We start from the raw sequence: 9,407 nt of genomic DNA, 5'->3' as shown, positions 1-9,407 counted from the left end.
GGCGCCACTGGCGCTGCCAACAACAACGTGCCCATTTCAAGAGAAGCCATGGATGAGAATTTGGACCACTTGCCCCTCTTTCAGCCCTCCACCTCAGACACCCGCATTGCCAATGGCCGGTGGCGCTGGCCCCCATCGGTTGTCTTGGTCAAGCAATTGGCCCAGTTTAAGGCCTTTGTGGCAGCTATCCCTGACAAGGAAAAGCAGCGGGAGTTGCGCAACCAGCGCCGTCGCTACCAAAACTACTTTTCGCAGCTCAAGCGCCGCAAGGGTCACCGCTTTGCTGAGCTTGCCCGCCAACGCCTGATGCAACTCAAACCGACTGCCCATGATGCAGAAGACATTGAGGCGCTCTTGTCGCAGGCCACCACCGCAACCGAACAGATCATGAAAGCAGACCCCGGTGTCGGTGGGGCTGCCGAGTCCAGTGGTCATGCCAGTGCCAGTGCCACCAGTGCCGCCCCCAATGCCACTGGGCCCGCCACCAGCATCGCCACCAGCGTCGCCACCACCACACTCCCAAAGGCACTTCCCAGCGCCAATGAAGGGGCTGCAAGTGGTATGGACACTGGCCCTGATACCGTTCCGCCGCCCGTGCCTGGGCCCAACCCTAGTGCTGAGGACAACGTTTCCATTGTCCCCACTCCCGGGAGCACGATGGGTCCGACTGCCGTGAGCACCGGTCCCATTCCAGTCACCACCAACGCCCCGGCCGCGCCTTCCACCGCTGCCCCCACAACCAGTGAGGCCCCTACAGTCAACGTCGTCGCTCCTCCTGCTGCGACTACCCCCGCCCCCACCAATGCTTAGGCACTAGACTCCCCGTTCTCGAGTCAAACCTCACCCATGCATGAATGTTCCTCTTTGTTTCTCCGTTCCCATTGTCTTGCGTGCCAAACCGACCCACGCGCTCACTCTTCCCTGTGCTGCTTGCCGTGTTTGTGGTTGTTTCATTGCCGCCCTGTGTCTTTTATCTTTCTCCTCCTCGTTACTTTTATTCGGCCGGGGTCCTTTCATGCTCCACTACTCTGTCGCGCAAGGGCGTGATAACCGCATTCCAAGACCTCTTTGTCCGAAAAAAAAGAAAAAAAAAAATATTTTGCTTTGCAACTATTGAGCCTTGTCAATCCTGACGGACAATCGAGTGCTGACCCAACCCCAACTTGCATCACATCGTCTCCCGGACGCCTTGTTCTCCCTTCCTGCCATTCGGCCAATATCATCTTAGCGTGGAGTTGCCTTCGTCACACACACACACACACACACACACACACACACACAATGTCAGAAAATAAGCACAAGTTGTCAAAGGGCTCCAGAATGCGCGCGGAAGGCGATCATCACAATCATGATCGCCAGCCAAGCCACAGCAGAGGCGCGACTGCCTCGCAACAACGCAGGCTGGTGGGGGCCCCATCATCACACTATTGATTGCGTGTGGCCTCGACTCAGCAGCCACGCGGGCTGTTTGGGATGACATGTGGTGAATGGGCTCTCGCCCGGGCGTAGACCATTTTTTCTGCCGCTCAGTTTGCGTCCGCACACTTCCATCGACGCTCAGCTCAGCTGGCCTGACCATTGCACCCCATGCCATCCAAGCATGGCACCGCGCCTGCTCATGACCCTAGGCACTTTGCGCCGTCCAATGGCCTCGGCTGCCTCCTCTGCATCACCGGGCGGTACCGCTGCGCTCGCTTTCAAGTTGGCCATTGCCCTGCTCGGTAGCAGTGCGGCTGCTTATTACTTTGTACGTCACATACATTGGACTTGCTGCACGCGCACCTCTTACACGTCTCGCCCCTCAACTAACCAAGAAATGCGTAGCATGTAGCTGGCACACATGAATATCCGAGTCAACCTTCTGACCACATACCCCCAAGTGCCGTGCGCGTGGCCGGCAGCGCCGGTGCCGCCCAGCGTCATTCGCCCAGCCCTGCAGTTTCCTCGAACCCTCATGCTAAAGACACTCATCTGCACCAGATGGACCACGCAGCCAGCTTGGAAACGGTGCACGAGATCGATTGAGAGAGGCTGAAGAGAGTTTCGGTGCTCAACTGCTGCACTTTGGGCGTACAAGCCTGATATTTTAACTTGTGTGTGAATGCGTATGAACTGACTGAATGACATGTCATTGGAATCACATTGTTGAGTGTGTAAGGTGATCGTAAATTGACCGCCAAGCCTACAACCTCATCCAAATGCAAGCGCTTGGCTCGGTGTACGAGTCTACAATAACCAACAAGGGCCTCCCCGCCTAGTTACCCATCAGAAGCTTGAGTGCCTCAGCTTCGAGAGATGCTGTGTCTTGAGCCTTGACTCGCTTGGAAGCCGGGCCCCGCGTTGAAGCGGCCGGCACCGCATCCGCATCCAACTCATCACCCTCCTCGCCGTCGGGAGCTGGGGCGCGTTCTTGCGTTGTACGTCGCTTGCCACGCTGCTGCGATTTTGCTTGCACGGCAGGCGCAGGCGCCTCTTCAGCACCCGTTGTTAAGCTTTCATCCAGCATGTCAAAGTCCACATCAAAGCCAGCAAATTGGCTCTCGTCTGCTGGCTCATAGTCCATCCCATCCTCGCTGCCCTCGTCATCTGCCCCGCCTAGCGTTGCGCCGATAGAGGGTCCCTCATAATCCACGTCCCGATTCTGTCGCTCGGCCTTCAACTTGGCCTTGCGCAGTCGCTTCCGCTCCCTGAAAAAAAAAACAGAAGTTATGCCAACATGATGAGGACTCGCAGTCATCACTGGTCACGATGAGAAAGCAGGCATAACATTGGCCAAATTGCCCGCGGCTGAACCGCGCGACAAGAAGCAGGACAAACTTGATCAATTCGCGGTAACGGAGGCGATCCTCGACATCGGCTGCCGTCATGGCCTCGGATGCATCAGCCAACTCGTGATGCTCTACGCGGGAGGTCATGATGAGGAGCAGAACAAAATGGAGAGCAGGCGGTCCTCAAGATCCTGCACAAGACGCACCTTGGCTCAACACCTTGTTTTTGATCTGCTCATCGGTCATGTCCAGACCGGCAAGGTTGGGACCTTGCAGAATGGCGTTTCCATCGTCGTCGTAAATCACGCGCTGGCTCGGACCCGATGTTAGCAGCTTTGTACCTATCATTCATTGAAGCAAGAAATGAGAGGGCAATCATAATTCTTGCCCGTGCCTCGCTGTTGCAGTCTGGCGGACCTGCGGAACTTACGGGCAATGGTGGCTTTCTTTTGACGCTGTTTCTTGGACAAGGGGCGTTCTTCAACCTGATCAGACTCGAAGACCTCGTGCGTCTGCTTCTCGCTCACTTGCAGCAAGTCATCCTCCGATTCATCGCCTGCCTGAGGCCTGTCCAGCGAGTTTTGATTGAGCAAACAAAGGGGAGCGAAAAGGACCGAGGAAAGCCCTGATGATAGGAGGGCTGACGATGACCAACCGAAGCTTCTGAAAGGCCTGGGACAAGACATCTATGCGGGGCACAGGCAAAAAGTGCGCAAGACGACAACATGTGACAAAGCACCTGTTGACCGGAGAATCGCGATTGGCTATCCATTCTTACCTTGGTTCTTGCGTTGTCTAAGGCGGTCAAACTTGGTGCGAGGCGCGGCCGGCGCGGCCGGCTCGGCGTCTTCGTCATCTGAGGACATTTCCGCACCATGGTGCTTTTGCGTTGCAACACCAAAGGCATTCACCGCACCAGCCGGTGGCCCGACCCGACCACGGAGCTTTTCGCCTTGCTTCTGCTCCGACAGTCCGATTCAATCCCACGAGGAATGCAGTCATCTTGAGATCAAGCGCATGACAGCAGTAGCGAATATCGTCAAAAGTCACGATGGACATGCTCACCTTGGCAAACTTGATGCGCGGCGCAGCTGGCAGACCCAGCGACAGTGCAAACTCCTATCAAGGGCGCACAATAATGAAGCTAGCACCCTGCGACAGGCAACGGTGTGAGCAGGTCCAAGGCGCGGGGCCGGTGTACCTCGAGCGGTAGTTCATCGATGCGAAAGACCTCCTTGTTGGGTTGCAAAAACACCGAGCGGGTGTAGGAGATGAAGCACTGGCATTCAGAAGCGTGATGTTTGCAGTATAATGGTGAGACTGGGGTTAGCGGCTGACGGTCATCCAGCGAGGTCAACCAGACTATAACGAGCCACCCCAGGTGAAGAGAATGCCCTGCAACATGCGCACCTTTTGTGCCAGATACTTGAGCTCAGGCGACTCGGCACAAAAGGCCTTGAGGCGTGGAGTAATGCTCTTGATTTTGGAGGCGTTGGCCTCGGTGGAGACGACCTCGACCTTGCGCTCTGCCAGTTGTTGCACCATGGCAGATTCGGACGGCAGCAGGGTCAAGAGAGCCTTGCCTTCCTTGCCATAACGGGCGGTGCGACCCTACAGGACGACATCGGGGATTGCGTGTATGAAAATGAGGCCGTGGCGCAAAAAACTACGCCAGCACGAGCTTGTGGAAACGAAAGGACCCTGGCTGTTTCAGGCAAGGCAGTGCGGCAAGTTTGCGTACCACGCGATGGATATACGTAGCCACATCCTCGGGACAGTCCAGCTGAAAGACCCAGTCAACAGAGGGAAAATCAAGACCGCGCGCGGCGATGTCTGTGGCTAGCAAGACCTGAAGTGTGACGGTCGAAAATGGTTGTCAAGACCCGGATGAGCACAACGCGGTCCACAACATGCAAAATAGAAGACGGCCGCCTCACCCAGCAGCAGACAATGCAAGCAATGAAGCAAAGGAGAAACGGTTCTAGAATGACCGTCAGCCGCCACAACGTGCGCTCCTACGTACCGCGTGGGTTTTCTTGCTAAAGTCGTTATAGATGGCTACCCGCTTGGCTTGCTTTTGCTTGCCGTACAAGGCCAACAGAGGTACACCGGGGCGCATGCGCCGAAGCGTCTCGTAGATAAAGCGAACTTGCTTGCAGCTGGACACAAAGACGAGCATCTTGACATTGACGTGGGAGCGAATGAAAGAAAAGAGCACGTCCAGCTTCTGGTTTAGCGGCACGGTCATGTAAGCTTGGACCAGTTTGTGCGGAGTCGCAGTTTTATCCTGTTCATGGACGCTGATGAACTCGGGCATCTTCAGACTCAAGCGCGCCAGGTCCTTAACCGACTTGGTCTGAGTTGCGGAGAAGAGCTGTTGACCGTGATACACCGCAGGACCGATAAAGGAGTGTGAAGAGGTGCAAAACCAAAAGGGCAGGGGGAAAAGTGGGAAAGCATGGAAAGGAGGGGAGAAGGAGATGGGAGAGGGACAACAGGCAGTGAAAGGCGGGCACAAAGCACCAAGCATGACGCACCATGGTTTGTCGCTGCTTGGGAAGGTTTTCAAGGATGGCATTGAGGGTCTTGGCGAACCCCATGTCCAGAATGCGATCGGCTTCGTCCAAAACGAGCATCTGCGGGTTGGAAGCAGCCAAGGCGCAGGGTCGGTTATGGGGAGAGGGCGCGACAAGATCCCAATCAAACATTGGCATGAGCAGCTGCACAAGTGAGGCTTACCTGCAGGTTATCGCAGCTAAAACCAAACGTTTCATCCATGTGTTGGAGCAAGCGGCCGGGCGTGCAGATGATGATGTTGGTATTTGAAATGACGGCTTTTTCACGTTCAAGGGTCGTGCCACCAACAACGAGGCCCGCCGACATCTGGGAAAAAGGAGCAAAGAATAACGGGCACCCCCCATAGACGTGAGCGACAAGAGGCTTGCCTCGAAAGGTGCCACGAGCAGTATTGGCGTGCAAGGCCGTGAGAATACCCCCAAAAGCAAAAAGCAGGGCCCTTCAGGCCTCAAATACCCACATCGTGGAAGCAACCAATCTTGGTGAGGACTTCGTAGGTTTGCAACGCCTGCATAGTTGGGTCGAGGTGCACATGAGAAAGGAAGCGCAGGAGAGCAGGAGAGACCGGGTGGCATCCGGTTTGAAGTGGGTGAGGAGAAAGAGACTTACAAGTTCACGGGTGGGGGAGATGATCAGACCACCCACGCCGTCTGGTTTGGACCATCGCTGGCGAAAGAGGCCCTCGAGGACCTGATGAAAGCGAGGTGGCGAGCACAGGAACAAGCAAACGCGATGAGTAGCTGTTGTTAGGGCCGGGAAGGAGAGTGCGACGGGCTATAAGCTAGCGAAACGAAAGAAGGCAGCGTACTGGGATCAAAAAAGCGAGGGTTTTGCCCGACCCGGTTTTTGCAGCGGCCAGCACATCTTGACCCTGTATGATGCAGTACGATCAGGGTGGGTGAGGCAACCCCCTCGACCCAGCCACGGGCGGAGGGGCGCACCATCACACCTTCAAAGCCTTGATCAAGGCATCACGCTGAATTTCTGTAGGTCGCGTATAGCCTGCTTTTTTCAAGCCTGCCAAGATGGAGAGCGAGGACCAAGCATACTTGAGCGAACCAGGCGCAGCCAGCTCAGAAAGAGAAGGGCAGGGTGTGGCTGGGCATTGTTTTGGCCTACCACGCTGCGTAGCAGAGGAGAGAGGCAACTGGGCAAACTTTTGAATCTCACTGGGGTCAATATCCTGTGTGCAAAGCCATTTGATTCAGGCAATGAGGGCCGACAACAGCGACAACAGCTCTCAAAGGCAGAGCAGGACGTGTGCGCAGGCACCGGTCGAGTGATTGTACCTCTTTCACGGCCTGGCTCAGCTTCTCCAAGGCCTGTGCCTCGCGCTGACGCCGCTCGCGGCGCTCCTGTCGACTCTTTGGCATCTTGTCCAGCGATTCTCAACCAATCACCCACCAACAAGCCACCACCGACTTGATACCAACAACACTGAGGCGACGACGACGACGACGACGACGACGACGACGTTCTTCGTCAAACACGCGAACAGCGAGAGAGAGAGAGAGAGTTTTTTTTTTTTGGCGCGCCGTGAGACAGGAAATGCTGACATTTACCAACTGTTGGACACGTGTTTCCGCACACGCACACACACACACACACACACACACACACACACACACGCTTCTCTCTCTCTCTCTTTCTCTCTCTCTCTCTCTCTCTCTCTCTCTCTCTCTGTGAGATGTCAGCCATTTGTGTATTTTTGCCGGATTTTTGCCGGATTTTGACTTAATTTTGTGGGAATTTCTCGACCTCAACACGCACACGCGTGTCTCCCGTCCCGCACACACACACACACACACACACACACACGCACACACGCACACACTCTCTCTCTCTCTCTTCTCTCTCTCGCTCTCGCTCGTTCGCCGTCTCCTGTCTAGACGCTGTGCTCGTGTGTCCCTCAGCTGCCTCACCACGGGGTATTGGACTGGGACACAGCATCCTTGAGCCTCTTCTCTCTTTTTTTTTTTCTGTCTCGCCTGGCTGCCCGTCACCACCAGCGACCATGTCGTCCAGCTCCGCTACCAGCTACAAGTACGCTTTGACCTTGCGCTGCACAACTGCCGACGCCTTGGGAGTGCAAACTTGCATTCGCCGCTGCTACCTGCACTCATGCCTTGTTGCTGTTGCCTGGCGGTCTTGCTCCCCTTTGCGACTTCAGACGCGCCAAGACGCGCCGTGGGCGCAAGTATCTGGCGGAACGCGCGCCCAAGATCCACGAAAATCCCAAGCAAATTCTTTACATGCACGGTTCCAAGTGCTCTCAGATCCTTCAGGACATCTTTCGCGATTTGGTATGCCCGTACCCGCGTCCCTTAGTCGCCCGGTTCTCCTTTGATGCCTCACCATCCGTGCCCCTCTTCACATCTCCTTGTTTCACTCACCCCATGCTGCACATGGCTTTCATGGCCATCGTTCGCGCCCCTCGTTTCCAGAACGCCCTAACTGCCCCGCAATCCCGTATCTTTTCCCGGTGCGACCGCATGCACGGCCCACTCTTGTAATCCTTGCGGCCCCAACGAAATGTAAACCATGCTCATCGAGGGCACGCCTGTCTGGTTGTAGCAAACGCGATCTGCGCCCCATGGATGACGAATCGCAGCTCGAGGCTCTTTCCAACAAGCTCGACGTCTCCTTGTTTGCCATTGGCTCAAGCAACAAGAAACGCCCCAACTGCATCACTCTGGGTATGCTCGATGGATCCACCACCCCTCATGATTTGACGGCCCTTTCATCTCACCGGCCTGCCTGCTCGGCCACCACCAGCACGCACCTTCAACCATCGCATGTTGGACATGTGCGAGCTCCTTGTCACGGATTTCAAGCCCATGCACAAGTTCAAGGTTTGCACCTCAGCATCTACCACCTTCGCTTGCTGCTGCCCTCTTCTGCCTTGGACCTGCACTGAACCCACACCGCACACCCCTCCTCAGGATGTAGAAAAGCCAGCAGCCATGAACAAGCCGGCAATGGTTTTCCAAGGCAATGCGTGGACCCAAGACATCAACATGCGCAGCCTCAAGACTCTTCTCATTGACTTCTTCCGGGGTCCTGTCGTCGAAAGCGTCAATCTTGGTCCGTTCAAAAATTGGCATCTGCCAAACCCTTCGCTTCGCTGTGCATGGCGCCTGTTGTTGCCCCTTTGATCGCCGGCACTTGCTTGCCTTCCCAAAGTTGGATTCAGTTTCTCACCTTGCCCATCCCCCGGGGTCATTCGACACGACATCAACGTTGTTGTGTTTTTTTTCCGTTTGTTGGTTCTTTCACAGCTGGCATTGATCGGGCCCTCGTTTTCTCTGTCGAGGAGGACCGCATCGTCATGACCCAGTACCGCATCGACTACAAAAAGTCGGGTCTGCGATTGCCGCTTGTCGAGCTCACCGAGTGTGGCCCCTTCCTTGACATGAAGCTTGGCCGGTAGGACAACTTTCTGCTTGCCTCTTGCCCTTCTCGCGCCTGGCCATGTCGATGCAATTGCTTGGTGCTGTGCTTACTCCTTGCCATTTCTCTGCCAATGCAGCCCCCGCTGGGCCGCCCCAGAACTCATGAAGGAGGCACTCAAGCAACCCAAGCAGCTCAAGGTCAGTCTTGAGGTCTTTGTCTTTTGGTTTCTTGTGCGGCGAGATTATCCGGTGCTGGTCCTCGGCCTCATGAACCTCCGCGCTTGCCTCACAGACCAAGAAGGTCAAGAACGTCGAATACACGGGACTCGGCGACAAGTTGGGCCGTGTTCACATGGAGCGCCAAGACCTGTCACAGCTGCAGACACGCAAGATGAAGGCGCTCAAGAAGGGCAAGCGCTCGGCCGACGATGCTGGCGCCGCCGAGCGTCCCGAAACCGACGAGTAAACCCTTGCGATTTGCTAGCCCACCCATCGTGTTCAGCCGTCGCCCCAAGGGCGCGCCCATCAACCATCAGCTGTCTAGTCAACTTGTTTCAATCTTCTCTTCCGCCCGTTGCCCAAATGGCATGCCGTGTGTCGACACCCCGTGTATCTCTTGACTCAACATTTCACGCGGTTTTCGTAGCCCGGCGCTATCTTGGTCGCAAAA

General features: G+C 55.8%; 3 protein-coding genes across 3 annotated transcripts in view; 2 read left to right on the top strand and 1 right to left on the bottom strand.

Annotated features, from left to right (window-relative positions):
- The window catches only part of MONBRDRAFT_25017 (uncharacterized protein), a gene marked incomplete at both ends in the record, with an annotated part of 2,237 nt that extends 1,427 nt beyond the window's left edge, over nucleotides 1-810 (top strand). The window contains one exon of the mRNA XM_001745386.1: nucleotides 44-810. Within this exon, the coding sequence (XP_001745438.1) occupies nucleotides 44-810 (767 nt within the window). The remainder of the gene's footprint in view (nucleotides 1-43) is intronic.
- A 2,810-nt stretch (nucleotides 811-3,620) lies between these two features.
- Nucleotides 3,621-6,718, bottom strand: MONBRDRAFT_16806 (uncharacterized protein; the record flags this gene model as incomplete). Its single annotated transcript, XM_001745220.1, has 13 exons — nucleotides 3,621-3,887; nucleotides 3,970-4,047; nucleotides 4,179-4,379; nucleotides 4,510-4,617; nucleotides 4,792-5,142; nucleotides 5,306-5,404; nucleotides 5,508-5,651; nucleotides 5,806-5,853; nucleotides 5,955-6,035; nucleotides 6,154-6,216; nucleotides 6,295-6,362; nucleotides 6,465-6,514; nucleotides 6,618-6,718. The coding sequence occupies 13 exons, from the start codon at nucleotides 6,716-6,718 to the stop codon at nucleotides 3,621-3,623; spliced, it is 1,659 nt and encodes a 552-aa protein (XP_001745272.1).
- Nucleotides 6,719-7,501: 783 nt separating this feature from the next.
- MONBRDRAFT_16700 (uncharacterized protein) lies at nucleotides 7,502-9,203 on the top strand (the record flags this gene model as incomplete). Its single annotated transcript, XM_001745385.1, has 8 exons — nucleotides 7,502-7,648; nucleotides 7,790-7,827; nucleotides 7,920-8,041; nucleotides 8,121-8,197; nucleotides 8,288-8,429; nucleotides 8,624-8,771; nucleotides 8,875-8,947; nucleotides 9,036-9,203. Coding segments are annotated over 8 exons (915 nt in total), but the record flags the coding sequence as incomplete, so codon positions are not given.
- Nucleotides 9,204-9,407: the final 204 nt, after the last annotated feature.

The sequence above is a fragment of the Monosiga brevicollis genome, genomic scaffold (assembly GCF_000002865.3).
Source record: "Monosiga brevicollis MX1 MONBRscaffold_8 genomic scaffold, whole genome shotgun sequence".
NCBI lineage: Eukaryota > Choanoflagellata > Craspedida > Salpingoecidae > Monosiga > Monosiga brevicollis.
This window is presented reverse-complemented; position numbering and strand designations above follow the sequence as displayed.